Source organism: Anomaloglossus baeobatrachus, chromosome 4 (genome assembly GCF_048569485.1).
Source record: "Anomaloglossus baeobatrachus isolate aAnoBae1 chromosome 4, aAnoBae1.hap1, whole genome shotgun sequence".
Taxonomy (NCBI): domain Eukaryota; kingdom Metazoa; phylum Chordata; class Amphibia; order Anura; family Aromobatidae; genus Anomaloglossus; species Anomaloglossus baeobatrachus.
In genome coordinates this window covers 223,488,360-223,510,745 of record NC_134356.1, presented here as the reverse complement: position 1 = coordinate 223,510,745, position 22,386 = coordinate 223,488,360, and the positions used below count along the sequence as shown (strand labels likewise).

Below are 22,386 nucleotides of genomic sequence, written 5' to 3'. Positions count from 1 at the left end.
TCGTAAAGGGGTTAACAAAAAGCACAATGTTATTAAAGATAATTTATCTAATAGAGTAGACCTGATATGTAATGTGCAGCTTTTATATAGTGTAGATTAAGGTCTCAGATCTGCTTTAGAATAGAATTTTGTAGTTTTAAAATATTGTAATTTAAAATAAATACTACCAAGTTTGCATTAAGAATATTTTATAATTTTTCTGTTTCTAATTATTGTTTATAAAGCAATGTGATCGTCAGTGCTGAATGGGTGTGTATGGAGAGTGGATATGGGTGTGACTAGTTGTGAAATGGGTGTGGTTAAGGGTGTTGCCTAAAATTGCCGTGGCGCGCTATGCACGCCACACAGTTTGTCCCTCTTACCCTTCTTTGAAAGTTGGGAGGTATGCTATACCTAGACACCACTTCTATGCCTATAGCTGCTGCCGTTCTCTAGTTAATGGCGGTGGACAGGATATGGGTGGACACACTGCATATATATATTTTTATATATATATATATATATATATATATATATGTACATATATATATATATATATATATATATATATATATATACATATATATATATATGTATATGTATATATATATATATATATATATATATATATATATATATATATATATATATATATATATATATATATATAAAAAAGGCCTCCTCTGTGTGTATGTATAAGGATAGCTGTGGGTGTGTGTGTGTAATATAACATTTGAGTTATATCACTCAAGTAAGTAGTTTCCCACCACACATGGGGTATCGGTGTACTCAGGAGAGATTACATAACAAATTTTAGGCACATCAACAGCTCTCCAAACAAGACATGGAGTCTGCTATAGTTTCCACCCAATTTTGCGTTGCAAAAGTCAAATGGCTCTCCTTCCACTCCGAGACCTGAAGTGCATTGAAACAATAGTTTTCCACTGCACATAGAATATCAGCATACTCAGGAGAAATTGCACAATAAATTGTATGGTGCATTTTATCCTGTTACCCTTGTGAAAATAAAAAAATTGGGTGCTAAAACAACATTTTTGTGGGATAAATGTGATTTTTTTTTTTTACTGCTCAATGTTATAAAAGTGTGTAAAACACCTGGGGGTTCAAGGTGCTCAACACACATTTAGATAAAACCCTTAACCCCTTCGACCAGCGATTTTTCGTTTGTTTTTTTCGCCATTCTTTTTCTGAGAGACGTAACTTTTTTTATTTTTCAGTCAATATGGTCATGTGAGGGCTCGTTTTTTGCGGAACGAGCTGTACTTTTAAATTAAACCATAGGTTTTACCATATAGTGTACTAGAAAACGGCAAAAAAATTCCAAATGCAGAAAAATTGCAAAAAAAGTGTGATAGCACTATAGTTTTAAGATATTTTATTCACTGTGTTCACTGTATGGTAAAACTGATGTGTGAGTGTGATGCGAGTTCGTAGACACCAAACATGTATAGGTTTACTTTTATATAAGGGGTTAAACAAAATTCGGAAGTTTGTCTGAAAAAAGTGGCGCACATTTTACGCCATATTCCGTGACCCGTAGCGTTCTCATTTTTCGGGATCTATGGCTCAGTGATGGCTTATTTTTTGCGATTCGAGCTGACGTTTTTAATGGTATAATTTTTGCGCAGATGCTACGTTTTGATCGCCTGTTATTGCATTTTGTGCAAAAGTTGTGGCGACAAAAAAACGTCATTTTGGCGTTTGGAATTTTTTTGCCGCTACGACGTTTACTGATCAGATTAATTGATTTTATATTTTGATAGATCGGGCATTTCTGAACGCGGCGATACCAAATGTGTGTATATTTTTTCTTTTTTTAACCCTTTAATTTTCAATGGGGCGAAAGGGGGGTGATTTGAACTTTTAGGTTTTTTTTAATTTTTTAAAACTTTTTTTTTACTTTTTTTTTTAATTTTACTAGTTTCCCTAGGGGGCTATAGCGATCAGCAATCCGATCGCTCTGCACTATCTGCTGATCACAGCTACACAGCTGTAAACAGCAGATACGTGCACTTCCTGCTTCCCTGGCCTCCGTACAAAGCGAAAGTGAAAGTGGTTCATGTCTAGCACAGGGGTCATCACATGACCCTGTGCTACCATGACAACCACCTGGAAGTCACGTGATCATGTCACGTGACTTCTGGTATTGGGCGGTAAGTAAAACTTTACCGCGATCGCGTTTATAATGGCGCTGTCACATATTGACAGCGCCATTACAGGGGTTAAATGGCACGAGCAGATAACGATTCTGCTCGTGCCTAGCAGGCACACATCTCAGCTGTGAAAATCAGCTGAGATGTGCGCCGATTGCAGCATGCTGCTGCCGGCAGACCGCGGGCAGTAACGTTATGACCGCTAGGACGTAATTTTACTGCCTGCGGTCGTTAAGGGGTTAAGGAGTCTAGTTTCCAAAATGAGGTCACTGGAGGGAGGTTTCCACTGTTTAGGCACATCATGTGCTCTCCAAGCACCACATGGCGTCTGCTCCTTCCTTTCCTAGTTCCTAGTCCTGCTGTCTGCCCAAACACTTGTTTTCCGCCACATATGGGATATCGATGTACTCAGGAGAAATTGCACAACAACATGTATGGTACATTTTTCCTGTTATCCTTGTGAACATAAAAAAAAATTGGGGCTAAAACAACATATTTATGGTGAAAAATGTGATTTATTGTTTTTTCACAGCTAAATGTTAAAAAATTGTGTGAGCACCTGGGGGTTCAAGGTATTCACCACACATCTTGATTCTGTGAGTAGTGTTGAGCGGACCCGAACTGTAAAAATCCAGATCCGCGCGGTTTCAGCGTCCGATCCAGGTCCGACCCGGCCGCGGGAATCCGGCTGCACGATCCGGATCCGGAATTTTTTTTTCTCTCTCTCTCTCTCTTCCACCCCCCCCCCCCCCATTCACATACATGGCTCCGGATTCCGGATCAGATCCGGACTCCTTTTCCAACCCGCGACGGATCCTCCGGACCCGGATTATTACAAGTCCGCTCAACTCTATCTGTGAGGGGTCTAGGTTCCAAAATTGGGTCACTTGTGAGAGGTTTTCACTGTTTAGGCACATCAAAGTCCCTCCAAATATGACTTGGATTCTGCTATTATTTCAACCAATTTTGCATCCTAAAGCCTGCTTTACACGTTGCAATTTCGCATACGATTTCGTATGCGATTTGAAACGCCCCCATCGTATGTGTACCACATTCAATTTGTTGAACATGCCGCGCATATGAGTAACCCCCGTCACACGTACTTACCCGTCCATACGACCTCGCTGTGGGCGTCGAACGTCCACTTCCTGGAGTGGGAGGGACGTTTGGCGTCACAGCGACGTCACACGGCAGCCGGCCAATAGAAGCGGAGGGGCAGAGCTAAGTGGGACGTAAACATCCCGGCCACCTTCTTCCTTCCGCATTGTGGGCCGGGAGCCACAGGACGTAGGTAAGATCTGTTCATCGTTCCCGGGGTGTCACACACTGCAATGTGTGCTACCCCGGGTACGATGAACAATCTAACGTGCAATTCTAGAGACAGGTACGATGTGTATGCGATGAACGTTTTACCGTTCAATCGCAATCGCACGTACCTGTCACACACTGCAATGTACTTACAATGCCGGATGTGCGTCACTTATGACGTGACCCCACCGACACATTGTAAGATACATTGCAGCGTGTAAAGCGGGCTTAAAAGTCATATGGCAGTCCTTTCCTTTTGAGTACAGCTGTGTACGAAAAGAGTAGTTTTTCACCACATATAAGGTATCGGCATACTCAGGAGAAATTGCCCAACAAAGCATATGGCGCATTTTCTCCTGTTTGCATTGTGAAAATAAAAAATGTAGGGCTAAAACCACATTTTTGTGGGAAAAGTTGGATTTTTTTTTTATTTTCACGGCTTAATATAAAATACTGTGAATCACTTGGGGCTTCAAGGTGCTCACCACGCATCTAGATCAATTCTTTGAGGGGTCTAGATTCCAAAATAGGGTCACTTATCCACTGGTTAGGCACATCAAGGGCTCTACAAACACGGCATGCCGTCCTCTAACGAATCCAGACTATTTTGTATTTCAAAAGTCAAACAATGCTCCTTTCTAGCGCCACATTGTTCCCAATAATAGTTTTCCGCTAGATATGTGGTATCAGCAAAATCAGGAGAAGTTGCACAACAAATTGTGTGGTCCATTTTTTTCCTGTTACCCTTGAGTAAATGAAAAAGTGGGGCTAAAGCAATATTTTTGTGAGTAAAAAGTAACATTTTCCTTTTTGCCTTCCACATTGCTTTAGCTCCTTTGAAGCACTTAAAGGGTTAATAAGCTTCTTGGATGTGGTTTTGAGCACTTGAGATGTGCAGTTTTTAGAATGGTGTCACTCTTGGGTGTTTTCTGTCACCTAGGCCCCTCATCGTCACTTCAAATGTGATGTGGTCCCTAAAAAAATGGTTTTGTAAATTTTGTTGGAAAAATGAGAAATTGCTGATATTTTTTGAACCCTTCTAACTTCCTAATGAAAAAATTGTGTTTCAAAAATGATGCTGATATAAAATAGACACTTAGAAATGTTATTTCGTAACTACTTTGTGTGATATAACTATAGTGTTTAAGAGCTTAAAAATTCAAAATTTGAAAATTGTGCAAATTTTCTCCAAAATTCCTTTATCTTCATAAATAATCTGTGAGGTATCAACCGGCTGTATTACAAAAGGCCGGTATGTTTTGCAGAAGCGTGGGTGCTCTGCAATGTGAAACTGGCTGGGACCTGTGGTTCCACAGGATTGCATTCATGCAGAGCCATGGAAGGGTGTGTGATGCTGATTACACACTCCTTACCACCTGTGGGTGTGGCTCCAGGGGTTAAAGCAATCCTGTCTCTGAACCTGGGTGGAGAGTGTCGAGGGCAGTCTAGGGAGAGACTGGCTCTAGACTTCCAGTGTGTGTGCTGGAGATGGAGAGAGCAGAAGCAGGGTGTTTTGCACTCCTCCGGAGACCTTCTTCTGAAGGAAGGGGCTTTTAGGTCCATGTGTAAAGCCATGTGGCTGGAGCCAGGGGGAACCTGGAAAGGACACTAGCCACCTTAAGAGGAAGGTAACTGGGATTGGACCTGGGGTCTGGATACTGACAAGGGTCAGTGACACATGGGTGGCAGTCCAAAAGTGTGTGGACTTTATATTATGTGTTGGTCTTTGAGGAGAAAGCCAACGAACGGCATCTTTATGTTATGTGACCTGATATGGTTTATGGACCTGTTAATAAACCAGATGGTCTGTTAAAGAGACCAATTACTCTGGTGTGCTTTAATCCCGCTACCTGATGTGTGGCCCACATACACTTGGGGCCCACATTGTCACATTATGGTGGAGAATGCGGGCATATGGCCTGGTTGCTAGGGGCAACGCAGCCTGGTTGCTAAGGGCAATGCAGCCTGGTTGCTAAGGGCAACGGCCTAGGACATATTCCTGTGGATACGGACTGCTTGCGGTGGATCGGCGGGTCCACGAAAATTTTTTTGAAGCGGTTTGCGGTGGATCGGCGGGTCCACGAAAATTGTCTGCGCACTCAAGCAGCTGGCGGTGGATCGGCGGGTCCACGAACAGGGACAGCGCTCTCAAGCACCTGGCGGTGAATCAGCAGGTCGTTGGGGACCTGTGCTGCAGTGGCGAGAGTCAAGCGACTGGAGGTTCCAGGCCAGCCGGAATTGCGAGGCCGTGCTTGGTGAGCAGTGATACACCACAAGCTGGAGACCCTGGTTGTACGGGCGGTACAACCCGGAAAGGTTAGTGGTTCTCTAACCCCCCCCCCTGTCTTTGACCACCGGGTATTACCCATTGGAGCGCCCCTCCTGTTCCTCTTTTCGTTGCAGCATGGAGGAGCTCCTGAACCAGCTGCTGCAGAGCCAGCAGCACCAACAGCATGTGCCTGGAGGTCCAGTGACAGCAGTGGGGGCTAAAAGCCAAAAAGAGGGAATGGTCCCTGCAGACGTTGTGGAGGAGCTGTACCAGTTCCTGGTGCAGGGACAGCAGGAGCTGTCAGTGTGCAGCGATGTGGCAGCCATGGACCAGTTTGAGCGTACCCTTCGGGGGCCAGTATGGACACTGGGTGCCCAGGGAGACAAGGGCAAACGGTGTGAACTGGGGGCTAAGGACATTGCATGGAAACCGCAAAAGGGGGCGGAGTCCCAGAAGGGAATAGTTGCCCATAAGGGGGTGGAGTCCCATAAAGGGGTGGTTGCCCATAAGGGGGTGGTTGCCCATAAAGGGGTGGTTGCCCATAAGGGGATGGAGTCCCAGAAAGCGGTGGTCCCCCAAAAGGGTGCGGAGCATCCCAAATCCAAGGGTGAAGTGGCGCAGATGGACTGTAGCCAGGGACAACAGTGTTCATGCCACAAGTGTCCTGTTTGCAATATAGACCACCCATCCGACGAGAAGCCACGTCTGTGTTCCGTGGAAGTGGATGGGGAATCTGTAACAGGAGTCGTAGACTCAAGGAGCTTGGTGACCCTGGTGAGGGCCACCTCTGATGTCCACTTGATTCCTGGAAGGAAGATCCACGTCGGCTGCACCCACAGTAATGAGACAGAATACCCGGTCTCCAGCGTGGTCATTAAGACAGCCTGGGACAGTGGTTCTCATGATGTTGGTGTAGTCTCAGATTTACTGCACCCAATTATTATAGGTTGGGACTCTAAATTATTTGTGCACTTGTGGAAGCAGGGGGACGTATACGGTTGCTTGTGTAAGAGCCGGAACAGCCCAAAGGAAACCCCACCACATTGGGAGGTGAAAAGGGGTCCTTGTTGTGCAGTTATGTGTGGTAAGGAGGAGATAGCACCTCCTAAAATTGACTGTCCTAAGTTAGGGGTGACCAAAGAAAATGATGGACGGACCCAACTTAGTGACATAAGGACTAAGGGAATAACCGATAGTGTGACCGTTAAAAACGGGGTAGCTCCAGAAAGGGAGGCAGATATCTGGTTAAGTGGGGACATGATAGTCCAGGATACCAGGGGGAGCGATGATGACTCCAGTAAAGACACTGACTCTAGTAAGGTGACAAACGAGTACAGTGTGGTACAGATGGGCGAGAAGGGCAAAACTTCCTCCCGACGCCGAAGACGTAATAAGCGCCGAGAGGGGGCACAGTGTAGGCCGTCTGAGGGTGCAGAGAAAGTGACATGCCTGATTAATAAAGACATGGTGCTAATAACACCTGCTACTGTGGAGTCAGACGGTGATATCCTACAAAAGACTGAGGAATCAGAGATTGAACTGACACATTGTGACGACAGAAATCAGCGCGCTGCAAGTGCAGAGAAGGAGCCAACCAAGGACGTAATGGTGGTGGTCCCTATGATTTCAAAGTGTGAAGTTGATAGTCTGTCAGGCGAGAATGGTATAGGAAATGGAATCCTAGAGAGTGTGGGGGAAGGAATAATCCCCAACAGTCGTGGTGAGCAGACTGGTGAACTACCAAGTGCTGGGGTGGATGACAGCGAATTTAGCCCCAAATCTCTAAAAGGAACAGAGTGCCATGTTGAAGGGTGTGACACCCAGGCTGAGGGTGACACTGCAGAGACCCCAGAGGAAGTGGAAGATAATGCAGTGAAGAACCAAGAAACAGCTGGCGCTGAAGTGAAGAGAGCCTCTGAGGAGGTGAAGCCTGGACCAGAGGTCTCATCCAGGACTGGGAGCCTGCCTGACCTGCTTGGTAAAACCATGATGGAGGATATAGAGAAGGTCGTGGGTAAGAAGAGTAAGAAACCCAAATGTTCTGAAGCTGAGGTGGAAGAAGCCTCAGAAATAGTGTGTCATAGACCAGAGAGGTCCGCAAGTGAAGACTCATTCAAGAGGATGAGCAAAGACCATCTGCAACAAGAGATACTTCTTAGGCAGGCTACTGAGAGTCGAGTAAGGGAGCTGGAGAAAGAAGTGGCTGAGCTCCGAAGTCGCTTGGCAGAGTACCAGTCCAAGTCCCAGGGAGACTTGGAGCAGATGGAGCAGCGAGTGTCACTCCTGACCAAACTTGTTGAAGCAGGGGAGGCCCAAAGAGAGCTAACTCTGGAAGCTAAACTTGACAAGCATGTGGCAGGGATGAATGAGACTTCTGTAGTCAAGTGCATGGTGGATATACCTGAGGACTTAAGAGAAGCGTGTGCCACCGGGTGCATGCATGACGAATTTAAGAGAGCTGTGGAAGCGTGTGAGGTCTACTGTACCCCAGGGGCTGAACAGTTAGTGATATTGTCTACCAGTAAAATTACTGGGCAGCGGGTGGCTATTCTAAAGGACATGCACTTCAGATGTGTTCGTATGAAGTGGCAGGCCCAACTGCAAAAGGAAGAAGCCACTAGACAGCTAGAGTATAAAAGGAAAGCGCAGAGTCTGGCGGAAGATATTTTCCAAGTACCCCGGGCTCTGGTGGGGAGAGTCATTGGAAAAACCGGACGAGTCATGCAAGACATGGTGAATAAGTCGGGATTGGTGAGATTAAGAATCCCTGCTGCTAATGAGAGCAAGATACCCAGGGAAGCTGGTATGGTTCCGTTTGTCTGTGTCGGGACTGTAGAGAGTCTTGGAACCATTCGAAGCCTTATTGAATATCGGGTACACCATGTACGTGACATGGAGCGGTTGTGGCAAGAAAACCTGAAAATTAAGGAGCAGCTTCGCCAACTGTGTGGGGGACAGCAGCCGTCTTCCACCCGTTGTTCAGGGGAAAGAAGTGGAAGATGGCGTGTCGGTCCAGTAGTTCAGACGCGCGATAAAAGGAATCGCCGACAGAGTGGTAACCTACGATGTACGGTAGATAGTGGCCGCTATGAGCTTAGAGTTCCCGACAGTAGCCTTGGGGGTACTCGAGAAAGCCTAGGTTCGGACAAGACTGTAGGTTTGACTGGGGACATGTCTCTCTACTACGGTGACCCTGGGAGGGGGTCAGGGAGAGAACGGTCTGGAAATGGGACGTCCTTTAACCCTAGGTTGACCAGACAGGGTTTGGTGACAGTGTCGGGCGATGCCTCAGGGACTACTGCTCTTGGACGGCCCTCTCGACTGGTGGGGCATGGCAGCGGGGATGCCCTGTCTCGCGGCCCCAGGTCATTGGCAAGTGTTCTCCCCTACGGGTTTGAACAGAGGGGGAGGGTATGTGAGGTATCAACCGGCTGTATTACAAAAGGCCGGTATGTTTTGCAGAAGCGTGGGTGCTCTGCAATGTGAAACTGGCTGGGACCTGTGGTTCCACAGGATTGCATTCATGCAGAGCCATGGAAGGGTGTGTGATGCTGATTACACACTCCTTACCACCTGTGGGTGTGGCTCCAGGGATTAAAGCAATCCTGTCTCTGAACCTGGGTGGAGAGTGTCGAGGGCAGTCTAGGGAGAGACTGGCTCTAGACTTCCAGTGTGTGTGCTGGAGATGGAGAGAGCAGAAGCAGGGTGTTTTGCACTCCTCCGGAGACCTTCTTCTGAAGGAAGGGGCTTTTAGGTCCATGTGTAAAGCCATGTGGCTGGAGCCAGGGGGAACCTGGAAAGGACACTAGCCACCTTAAGAGGAAGGTAACTGGGATTGGACCTGGGGTCTGGATACTGACAAGGGTCAGTGACACATGGGTGGCAGTCCAAAAGTGTGTGGACTTTATATTATGTGTTGGTCTTTGAGGAGAAAGCCAACGAACGGCATCTTTATGTTATGTGACCTGATATGGTTTATGGACCTGTTAATAAACCAGATGGTCTGTTAAAGAGACCAATTACTCTGGCGTGCTTTAATCCCGCTACCTGATGTGTGGCCCACATACACTTGGGGCCCACATTGTCACAAATCATAAAACATTTCTACCTAAATTTATCACGAACATGAAGTACAATGTGTCACGAATAAAAAACAGTCTCAGAATCATTGGAATCCATTCAAACATTCCAGAGTTATTACGTCAAAATTTGACGCTGATCAGAATTGTAAAATTTGGCACTGCGAAGAAGGTGAAAACAGACTTCGGCGGTAAGGGGTTAATAAGCAAATGTTCTATCCGGAAATATCACTAATGGAACACATATATGAAAAAATAGATGTCTGAAAGAGGATTTAGGCTCTGTGCGCACTGGGAAATGGAATTTTCTTGAGAAAATTCCGCATGCTCTCAAAGATTACCGCACCCGCGGTAAAAAACCGCGGGAAACCGCACCCGAAAACCGCATGCGGTTTGCTGCGGTTTTACCGCGGTATTATTCGCGGTATTGCCGCGGTTTTGCCGCGTGCGGGTTGGAATGTGCATTATTGCATTCAATGCAATAAAGCACATTGAAAAAAAAAAAAAAAAAAGTCATTTAATTCTGAGATAGTAGATAGATAGACAGAAGAATAGATAGAGGGATAGATAGAGGGATAGATAGATAGATAGATAGATAGATAGACAGAAGAATAGATAGATAGATAGACAGACAGATAGAGGGATAGATAGATAGATGACAGATCGCTGCATTTCCCACGGTCGGCAGTGAGTTCACATTACCGGCCGTGGGAAATGACTGGTAATTACCTCTGCTGTCTGCTGCATTCATTCAGCGCTGTGTCTGTGACACATCGCGGCTGGATGGAAGCAGCGCAGGACCTGTGGATTATGCCGGAGCTGTGTGGATTACGCCGGAGCTTTGGTGCGGGAGGGGTTAATAAAAGGGTTAACGAGGCTTGTTGGTTTTATTTAAAATAAAGGATTTTTCGGTGTGTGTGTTTTTTTCACTTTACTTACGGGTTGATCATGTCAGCTGTCACATAGACGCTGCCATGATCAAGCCTGGGGTTAATGGCGGTGATCCCCCACCATTAACCCCTTGTATTACCCTGCCGCCACTGCTACACGGCGGCAGGAAGAGCCGAGGACACTCCCGGTGCTGCCGCATAATGTATGCGACAGTCCCGGGGCAGCTGCGGCTGATATTCTCGGCTGCCGGAGGGGGAGTGAGGCAGGGGACATTAACCCTGCCCCTCTCCCTCCCCAGCCTGAGAATACCGGGCCGCCGCTGTGTGCTTACCTCGGCTGGACGGTAAATATGCAGCGGAGCCCACGTTCTTTGTTTTCTATATTTCCGTTTTCTTTCTATGTGTGTTCTATGTGTCTGTGTCTGTGTTCTATGTCTGTGTGTGATCTGTGTCTGTGATCTGTGTGTGTTTACTCTCTGCTCCGCTTCCTCTTCCTGTAATGACATCACTTCCCTGCAAAACCGCAGACAGGCGATGTACATTACCGGAGGTAAACCACGAAATACCGCAGGGAATAACGCAGGAAAACGCAGTGAACCGCACAGAATTTGCTTCCTGCGTTATTCCCTGCGGGATTTCATGATTAACATTGGAGTCAATGGAGTGAAATCCCGCAGCGATGTGCGGAAAAGTGACATGCACTTGTTTTTGCTGCGGGAATCCCGCAGCAAAACATGCAGCTGTCAAATTCCGCCCAGTGCGCACAGGATTTTTTTTCTCCATAGGATTTGCTGGTGATTCACTGCAGAGATGTTATGAACATTTTCTGCAGCGAAACATGCAGCAAATCCACGAAAAATCCGCGGCAAAATCCGGTAAGTGCGCACATGGCCTAAGGCTTCAATTTGAATGTCCTTGGAACTAAATTTGAGCTATTAGTAGTACCCTATATTAGATCAATATATACTGGGGTTTAGACTGTAGACATCCCCGACCAGTAGCTGTAATGGGAGACCATCATCAAGTTCATTATCCCATGAACATCCCACAGCTGGGAAGAATTGTATAAAGCTCTATTTTTCCTAAACAAATAGGCTGCAATGTTTTAAGGCCCTGTTACAGGCAACGACATATCTATCGATATATCGCCGGGGTCACGGATTCCGTGACGCACATCCGGCATCGTTAGCGATGTCGTTGCGTGTGACACGCACGAACGACCGTTAACGATGGAAAATATTCACCAAATCGTCCATCGTTGACACGTCGTTCATTTTCAAAATATCGTTGATTGTAGAGGACGCAGGTCGTTCGTCGTTCCTGCGGCAGCACACATCGCTATGTGTGACACCTCGGGAACGACAAACTACAGCTTACCTGCGGCCGCCGTCAATGAGGAAGGAAGGAGGTGGCCGGGATGTTACGGCCACTCATCTCCGCCCCTCCGCTTCTATTGGGTGGCCGCTTAGTGACGCCGCATGGACCGCCCCCTTAGAAAGGAGGTGGTTTGCCGGCAACAGCAACGTTGCTAGGCAGGTAAATCTGTGTGACGGCTCCAAACGATTTTGTGCGCCACGGGCAGAGATTTGCCCGTGACGCACAAATGACGGGGGCGGGTGCTTTCATCAGCGATATCGTTAGTGATATCGCTGCGTGTAAAGCCCCCTTTAGAGTGCATTTACACTGCACGATTATTACAAATGAGAGTTCCCAGGAATAATCGTGCAGTGTAATTAGGCTGCTGATCACCCAGCAAATGAGCAAAAAAATCTTTTGGCTTGCTTAAAAAAATCATTGTCTCAGGCAGCACATCATCCTATTTAAGATCTATTACTGATTGTTCTGTATACTTTGGAAGCGCACCTATCCTGTCTAAATATGCTATTAAATGATTCTGGTCCTTTGGACAACCCCTTTAAGTCAGTGAGTTATCACTGTGCATGAAAAATTGTTGCTATGACAAATTCAGCTCAGTTCAGACCAATCCTGTTTACTAAAACCTTTCATTGTGTGCTGTTATTACAGATTACATTTGTCTGGGAAATCTAGCATTTCTTTCGATGACTTCAACAATTGTTTTCAGAATAATAAGGTAAGGCTGTCATTTTGTGTTTACGGAATACATTTTATGACTGGAGAATAGGGGTGAAATCATTGTGAATGAATGTATTGTACTGCGAGCCATCGCCCAGGTAATTCTCTGAATTTAATCAACTACCAACCTACAATAGTCCAGCATTGCCATGTGAAGCACAACAAGTATAGAGGACCACATTTCCTTTTCGTGTGGAAATTATTATTATTCAGTAGGAAGTCCCTTTGACTAAAGAATAATTGTATGCACTCTGCTTTGCAGTGCCCATGTGTTTTGGGTAACCAACAACTCAGTTTTATATTTCTGAAGTGACTGTGATTTTCAACCTGCATTTTATAAAAGTTCTAGTGGTCTTTTCTGCCATGAGTGATTATGATCTAATGTAACCACAAAGAAACCAATATAGCTGTGTAAACCATTAGTTTATCATTTCATGCACCAGATTCCTGAATTGTAGGACAGGGAGGAAAAAGTGTTAGGATTAAATACTTTTATACAGTCATGGCTGAAAGTGTTGGCACCCTTTAAAATTGTTTCAGAAAATATAGTATTTCTATGAGAAAATGATTGTGATTATTCCTTTTGTTATACTCGTAGAGATGGGCGAACCCACATATGTTCGGAGTTGGCGGGTCCTCCTGACTTTAAAAAAAAAAAAGTCTGGTTCAGGACTGTACTTGACACGAAGTTAAGCTCGAACACCGAACCCCATATGGGGACCCGAACAGAAGTGCTATAAAATGGTGGTAGTAAGGGTTAGGGGATTGCAAGTGAAATCTATCATTGGTTGCCCTCACACTACCTGCCTGGGTCCCCGAAGTGGAGTGTAAATAATTGGAAAAACATCTGCACCAAATCTGCATCTCCTGGTAAAAAAATGCACCAAAAGCGCATCAAAATGCATGTAGTTTTGATGCATTTATTTGCCTCGAGATGCAGATTTAGGGCAGAAAGGGCTGCAGGCTATTATTTTTAGGCTAGGAAGGACCCAATAACCATGGTTCTCTTCAGCCTGAGAATACAACCGTCCAGCTGTCGGCTTTATCTTGGCTTGGTATCAAAAATTTGGGGAGACAACACGCTGTTTTTTAATTGTGTTTTTAAATAATGAAAAAAAAGCTGCATGGTGTCCCTTGTATTTTGATACACAGCCAAGATAACGCACACAGCTGGAGGCTGCAGCCTGTAGCCATCTGCTTTATCTGCACTGGGTGTCAATATACGGGGGACCCTTGTACATGACATGACATGTATAATAAAACATGTGTAATTGCAATAATGCTCTGGGAGAAATACTTCATTTTCTGGAACAATTTCAGGGGTGTCAACCCTTTTGGCCATGATTTTATGTATATTTTCACGTTTTCTATAGTTTAGCTGTTCTTTAAGTAGGGGTGGCTTTATATTCCCTGTTTACTCTACTTTAAACTGTGAAGAAAACTTTCACTTGTGATTTTCATGCAATGTGCTTATTTTATCTAGGCCCATAATACAGAATGGATAAAGCCCAGCACATCAAAACATCTGCAGAGAAATACGGGAAAACAAAAGTGCACTACAGCAAGTGAGGACAGCACAAGTAGTGACAATGATAGAGCATGGAGAATACTGGGAGCAAAAATAAAAATGAGGTAGGTTGGGGGGTTGCAGCAGCCCCAATGATGATGGGGTGCAAGGGGTCAATGCATGCTGTAAGCTTTTGTGAAGAGGTGGGTTTTCAAGTTCCGTCTGAAGGTTCTGAATGTGACAGACTGGATGTGTTGAGGCACAGCATTCCAGAGGATGGGGGATACTTGGGAGAAGTCTTTGAGGCGATTGGGTGAGAAATGAATAAGTGTAGAAAAGAGAAGAAGGTCTTGGGAGGATTGGAAATTACTTCATAATCACATATCTGTGCACTTTGATTACTAGATTTGTAAAAAGTGCAGTGAGCTATTTTGCGAATACAGAGTACTTCAGGAAAGCTGTTCCTAAATTTGGGTCTTCTCTACATACACCACTGCTTTCAAATTTTTCCAGTGCTTGTGTGCACTGCTCCTCATTCTCTATGTGGGCCAGCCCAGTTGTGTTAATAGCTTTTACAGACTTTTTCATCTTGTAGGGAATTGTGCGATCAACATTCAGGGCCTCCCCATGTCCGCTACTGTGTGCCTACACTGGCTAATGGCCCAGTCACACTAAACAACTTACCAGCGATCCCAACAACGATACAACCTGATAGGGATCGCTGGTAAGTTGCTAAGAGGTCGCTGGTGAGATGTCACACTAAGCGACGCTCCAGCGATCCCACCAGCAACCTGACCTGGCAGGGATCGCTGGAGCGTCGCTACACGTGGAAGCATGCTGCGCTTGGTAACTAAGGTAAATATCGGGTAACCAACCCGATATTTACCTTGGTTACCAGTGCACACCGCTTAGCGCTGGCTCCCTGCACACCTAGCCACAGTACACATCGGGTTAATTACCCGATGTGTACTCTGCTACGTGTGCAGGCAGCAGGGAGCCGGCTTCTGCGGACGCTGGTAACCACGGTAAACATCGGGTAACCAAGAAGCCATTCCCTTGGTTACCCAATATTTACCTTCGTTACCAGCGTCCGCCACTCTCAGACTGCCAGTGCCGGCTCCCTGTTCCCTGCACTCCTAGCCACAGTACACATTGGGTTAATTACCCGATGTGTAGTCTGGCTATGTGTGCAGGGAGCAGGGAGCCGGCACTGACAGCTGAGAGCGGCGGACGCTGGTAACGAAGGTAAATTTCGGGTAACCAAGGAAAGGGCTTCTTGGTTACCCGATATTTACATTGGTTACCAGCGTCCGCAGAAGCCGGCTCCTGCTGCCTGCACATTCAGTTGTTGCTCTGTCGCTGTCACACACAGCGATGTGTGCTTCACAGCGGGAGAGCAACAACTAAAAAATGGTCCAGGACATTCAGCAACAACCAACGACCTCACAGCAGGGGCCAGGTTGTTGCTGGATGTCACACACAGCAACATCGATAGCAAGTTGTGCCTCAGCAGCGATATTGCTAGCGATGTGGCTTAGTGTGACGGTACCTTAAGCCTGGTGATGAAGTTGGAAGCGGTGAAAGACTTGTAATCCTCATTGGTCTCTGATACAGATTCTGACGCACTGATTAAATCTGAAATGATGATGAGGAGGAGGAGTGACCAGTAGGGGTGAGGGCCCACTGGAGGGGACACACACTGTACACTGAGAACTCAAACTACAAAATGAGCTTCAACAAAGCAGATCCACCGTGCACAAGTGCGCTGAGTGCATTGGGCGCATTTCACCAAGCATAGTGGCAGGTGCTGCACACACACAATGAGGAGCAGTACACACAAGCACTGGAAAAATTTGGAAGCAGCTGTGTATGTAGAGATAACCGGGATTTAAGATCAACTTTCCTAAAATTCTCCGTATTTTCACTTGAATTACTAGGAAGACCCATACATGTTAGTGGTGACAACAGTGAAATAATAAATCTCATTTTCAGACTGGTGACCCTTTCTGTACTATGTGTTGCTTTCATCCGTTCTGATTGACTTGTGCCTTTTGTCTTATGTCACATTCTAGCAGTGGACCTCTCGAACAGTTCCTCCCTCCAAATTGTTTTTGTGTATCAGGACTCATAACATTAGAGCAATTTACTCTAGCTTTGAAGTGTATGGACGTAATGTTCAACGACGAGGAGCTTCCAATTATGTGGATCAGGTAAAGTTCAATTTCATATCAAAGGACCTAAAAATTGGTTAAGTGACACAAGGTCTGTAATAGCTCACTGGAGCTCCCTTGGGATATTGCTATGCTTTTGAATATGATTGTTAAGGATGACTATGACTAAAATAATTTAAGTATAGAAAATGCTTTACAATGATGTAGCACAGTTCTTATGTATTGTTATTTATGATAAATATGACTATAATTTTGTGTGAAACTGTAAGGTCTCTTTACCACTTTATCGTAATAGCATGCTAGGGAATGCAATGTGGTGGCTCGTCATTGCTACAAGTTAAAAAGTCAATGGGGCAGCAAAAGCGCAACTGGTTAAAATGGGGTACAAATCACAGTGGATGATGAAAAAAATCCAGCTCTGGAATTGTAGATGAAAGTGTTAAATCTTTATTAAGACATTAAAATCCAAATCTATGGTGAAATATCATGGTGACCATAGATGTGGTAGTCACAAAGTGACGTGCATCCACAGGTGTAACGAGCTATGCTTTTCAGACGCAATCCGGCATCCTTTTTTCCAAGGTGAAGAGTCCCAGATAGTAGAGTCCATATGAATCAACAAGGAATAATTCCAATGTATGGAAGAAATCACATGATTATCAGACTCAGCGCATCATATGTGGTAATTAATATGTTAAATACACATGTAGCTAAAAACATTGCACAATTACAAAAAGGAAGGTTGCAGTAATATACGGTAGATATATATTTGTATCTAATCATTTAGAGCTGAATTCAGATCATGCAGCTAGGAAATATATGTAATAAGTGAATAATGCATAATTCACATGTTAAATAAATTGATTAAAACTTAGAAAAATTGTATAACAGTGAAATATATGAATCGTGAAAAAATGAATATGGAGAAAAAAATCTTATATAAAATATGATATAAACAAAAAAACAGAATGGATTCCATACCGACTGGAAAACTTAGCGGTACTGCTGCATTTAATTAGCAAATTGTATCTGCTCACAAGAAACCAACTTGCTGAAAGAATAAGATACGGTGCAAAATCAAACAACCAATGATTTTCTGATGTATAATATCAATGATATCTAATATAGAAAGCTGAGTTTATGTATGTTTGTGTGTGTTTATGTATGTTTGTATGTATGTGTGTATGTCCGCTAAAGGAATCTGCAATGTCGCATTTACAATCACGAAATTTTGCACAGTCACCCCATGTGACTCAGGGAACATCATAGACTGTGTTTTGACGGGAAAATTTAACCCCGCGCTTTACAGTTACTCTCAAAAAAAACCTACCTCCATTAAAATTAATGAAGCTGCGAGCTACTCGGTTATTACCCCTTCAGCCCCGGGGCACTTTCCGTTTTTGCGTTTTTGTTTTTTGCTCCCCTTCTTCCGAGAGCCGTAACTTTTTTATTTTTCCATCAGTCTTGCCAAATAAGGGCTTGTTTTTTGCGGGACGAGTTGTACTTTTAAATTAAACCATAAGTTTTACCATATAGTGTACTGGAAAACGGCAAAAAAATTCCAAGTGCGGAAAAATTGCAAAAAAAGTGTGATTGTACAATAGTTTTAGGAATATTTTATTCACTGTGTTCACTATATGGTAAAATTGATGTATCTATGTGATGCCTCAGGTCAGTGCGAGTTTGTAGACACCAAACATGTATAGGTTTACTTGTATCTAAGGGGTTAAAAAAAATTCACAAGCTTGTCCAAAAAAAGTGGCGCACGTTTTGCGCCATTTTCCAAAACCCGTAGCGTTCTCATTTTTCGGGATCTGAGGCTCAGTGACGGCTTATTTTTTGCGTCTTGACCTGACGTTTTTAACAGTACCATTTTTGCGCAGATGCTACGTTTTGATCGCCTGTTATTGCATTTTGTGCAAAATTTGCGACGACCAAAAAAACGTAATTTTGGCGTTTGGAATTTTTTTGCCGCTACGCCGTTTACTGATCAGATTAATTGATTTTATATTTTGATAGATCGGGCATTTCTGAACGCGGCGATACCAAATGTGTATATTTTTTATTTTTTTAACCCTTCAATTTTCAATGGGGTGAAAGGGGGGTGATTTGAACTTTTAGGTTTTTTTAATTTTTTAAAACTTTTTTTTTTTTACTTTTTTTTTTAATTTTACTAGTCCCTCTAGGGGGCTATAGCGATCAGCAATCCGCTACACAGCTGAGAACTGCAGATTTGGTGCTTTACTTTCAATGCCGGCTGTATTCCGGCATGAGAGGAAGTGACTCATGTTAGCTGCAGGCGTCATCACATGACCCTGTGCTACCATGGCAACCACCGAAAGTTACGTGATCATGTCACGTGACTTCCGGTGGGCGGGGGTAAGTGACTGTCATGGCGGCGCGCATATACAGTTAGGTCCAGAAATATTTGGACAGTGACACAATTTTCGCGAGTTGGGCTCTGCATGCCACCACATTGGATTTGAAATGAAACCTCTACAACAGAATTCAAGTGCAGATTGTAACGTTTAATTTGAAGGTTTGATCAAAAATATCTGATAGAAATTGTAGGAATTGTACACATTTCTTTACAAACACTCCACATTTTAGGAGGTCAAAAGTAATTGGACAAATAAACCAAACCCAAACAAAATATTTTTGTTTTCAATATTTTATTGCGAATCCTTTGGAGGCAATCACTGCCTTAAGTCTGGAACCCATGGACATCACCAAACGCTGGGTTTCCTCCTTCTTAATGCTTTGCCAGGCCTTTACAGCCGCAGCCTTCAGGTCTTGCTTGTTTGTGGGTCTTTCCGTCTTAAGTCTGGATTTGAGCAAGTGAAATGCATGCTCAATTGGGTTAAGATCTGGTGATTGACTTGGCCATTGCAGAATGTTCCCCTTTTTTGCACTCATGAACTCCTGGGTAGCTTTGGCTGTATGCTTGGGGTCATTGTCCATCTGTACTATGAAGCGCCGTCTGATCAACTTTGCGGCATTTGGCTGAATCTGGGCTGAAAGTATATCCCGGTACACTTCAGAATTCATCCGGCTACTTTTGTCTGCTGTTATGTCATCAATAAACACAAGTGACCCAGTGCCATTGAAAGCCATGCATGCCCATGCCATCACGTTGCCTCCACCATGTTTTACAGAGGATGTGTTGTGCCTTGGATCATGTGCCGTTCCCTTTCTTCTCCAAACTTTTTTCTTCCCATCATTCTGGTACAGGTTGATCTTGGTCTCATCTGTCCATAGAATACTTTTCCAGAACTGAGCTGGCTTCATGAGGTGTTTTTCAGCAAATTTAACTCTGGCCTGTCTATTTTTGGAATTGATGAATGGTTTGCATCTAGATGTGAACCCTTTGTATTTACTTTCATGGAGTCTTCTCTTTACTGTTGACTTAGAGACAGATACACCTACTTCACTGAGAGTGTTCTGGACTTCAGTTGATGTTGTGAACGGGTTCTTCTTCACCAAAGAAAGTATGCGGCGATCATCCACCACTGTTGTCATCCGTGGACGCCCAGGCCTTTTTGAGTTCCCAAGCTCACCAGTCAATTCCTTTTTTCTCAGAATGTACCCGACTGTTGATTTTGCTACTCCAAGCATGTCTGCTATCTCTCTGATGGATTTTTTTCTTTTTTTTCAGCCTCAGGATGTTCTGCTTCACCTCAATTGAGAGTTTCTTAGACCGCATGTTGTCTGGTCACAGCAACAGCTTCCAAATGCAAAACCACACACCTGTAATCAACCGCAGACCTTTTAACTACTTCATTGATTACAGGTTAACGAGGGAGACGCCTTCAGAGTTAATTGCAGCCCTTAGAGTCCCTTGTCCAATTACTTTTGGTCCCTTGAAAAAGAGGAGGCTATGCATTACAAAGCTACAGTTAGGTCCAGAAATATTTGGACAGTGACACAAGTTTTGTTATTTTAGCTGTTTACAAAAACATGTTCAGAAATACAATTATATATATAATATGGGCTGAAAGTGCACACTCCCAGCTGCAATATGAGAGTTTTCACATCCAAATCGGAGAAAGGGTTTAGGAATCATAGCTCTGTAATGCATAGCCTCCTCTTTTTCAAGGGACCAAAAGTAATTGGACAAGGGACTCTAAGGGCTGCAATTAACTCTGAAGGCATCTCCCTCGTTAACCTGTAATCAATGAAGTAGTTAAAAGGTCTGGGGTTGATTACAGGTGTGTGGTTTTGCATTTGGAAGCTGTTGCTGTGACCAGACAACATGCGGTCTAAGGAACTCTCAATTGAGGTGAAGCAGAACATCCTGAGGCTGAAAAAAAAGAAAAAATCCATCAGAGAGATGGCAGACATGCTTGGAGTAGCAAAATCAACAGTCGGGTACATTCTGAGAAAAAAGGAATTGACTGGTGAGCTTGGGAACTCAAAAAGGCCTGGGCGTCCACGGATGACAATAGTGGTGGATGATCGCCGCATACTTTCTTTGGTGAAGAAGAACCCGTTCACAACATCAACTGAAGTCCAGAACACTCTCAGTGAAGTAGGTGTATCTGTCTCTAAGTCAACTGTAAAGAGAAGACTCCATGAAAGTAAATACAAAGGGTTCACATCTAGATGCAAACAATTCATCAATTCCAAAAATAGACAGGCCAGAGTTAAATTTGCTGAAAAACACCTCATGAAGCCAGCTCAGTTCTGGAAAAGTATTCTATGGACAGATGAGACAAAGATCAACCTGTACCAGAATGATGGGAAGAAAAAAGTTTGGAGAAGAAAGGGAACGGCACATGATCCAAGGCACACCACATCCTCTGTAAAACATGGTGGAGGCAACGTGATGGCATGGGCATGCATGGCTTTCAATGGCACTGGGTCACTTGTGTTTATTGATGACATAACAGCAGACAAGAGTAGCCGGATGAATTCTGAAGTGTACCGGGATATACTTTCAGCCCAGATTCAGCCAAATGCCGCAAAGTTGATCGGACGGCGCTTCATAGTACAGATGGACAATGACCCCAAGCATACAGCCAAAGCTACCCAGGAGTTCATGAGTGCAAAAAAGTGGGACATTCTGCAATGGCCAAGTCAATCACCAGATCTTAACCCAATTGAGCATGCATTTCACTTGCTCAAATCCAGACTTAAGACGGAAAGACCCACAAACAAGCAAGACCTGAAGGCTGCGGCTGTAAAGGCCTGGCAAAGCATTAAGAAGGAGGAAACCCAGCGTTTGGTGATGTCCATGGGTTCCAGACTTAAGGCAATGATTGCCTCCAAAGGATTCGCAACAAAATATTGAAAATAAATTTTTTTTTTTTGGGTTTGGTTTATTTGTCCAATTACTTTTGACCTCCTAAAATGTGGAGTGTTTGTAAAGAAATGTGTACAATTCCTACAATTTTTATCAGATATGTTTGTTCAAACCTTCAAATTAAACGTTACAATCTGCACTTGAATTCTGTTGTAGAGGTTTCATTTCAAATCCAATGTGGTGGCATGCAGAGCCCAACTCGCGAAAATTGTGTCACTGTCCAAATATTTCTGGACCTAACTGTATGATTCCTAAACCCTTTCTCCGATTTGGATGTGAAAACTCTCATATTGCAGCTGGGAGTGTGCACTATCAGCCCATATTATATATATATAATTGTATTTCTGAACATGTTTTTGTAAACAGCTAAAATAACAAAACTTGTGTCACTGTCCAAATATTTCTGGACCTAACTGTACATATCGCTGCCAGATTTTGGCAGCGAGATGTAAGGGATTAATGACCGCGGGTGGAAGCGATTCCACCCGCGGCTAGCAGGCACACATGTCAGCTGTTGAAAACAGCTGATATGTGCGCGGATCGCCACCGCATGCCCACGCAGGGGGCGGGGATTAACGGCACACGATCCATTACGTACCCAGTACGTCATGGG

General features: G+C 44.3%; 1 protein-coding gene across 1 annotated transcript in view; it reads left to right on the top strand.

Annotated features, from left to right (window-relative positions):
• The window catches only part of LOC142303383 (uncharacterized), a 140,988-nt gene that overhangs the window by 42,845 nt on the left and 75,757 nt on the right, over positions 1–22,386 (top strand). Inside the window, exons 2-4 of the mRNA XM_075344687.1 lie at positions 12,725–12,791; positions 14,277–14,425; positions 16,373–16,510. Coding sequence (XP_075200802.1) covers positions 14,421–14,425; positions 16,373–16,510 — 143 coding nt within the window. The 5' untranslated portion in view covers positions 12,725–12,791; positions 14,277–14,420. The remainder of the gene's footprint in view (positions 1–12,724; positions 12,792–14,276; positions 14,426–16,372; positions 16,511–22,386) is intronic.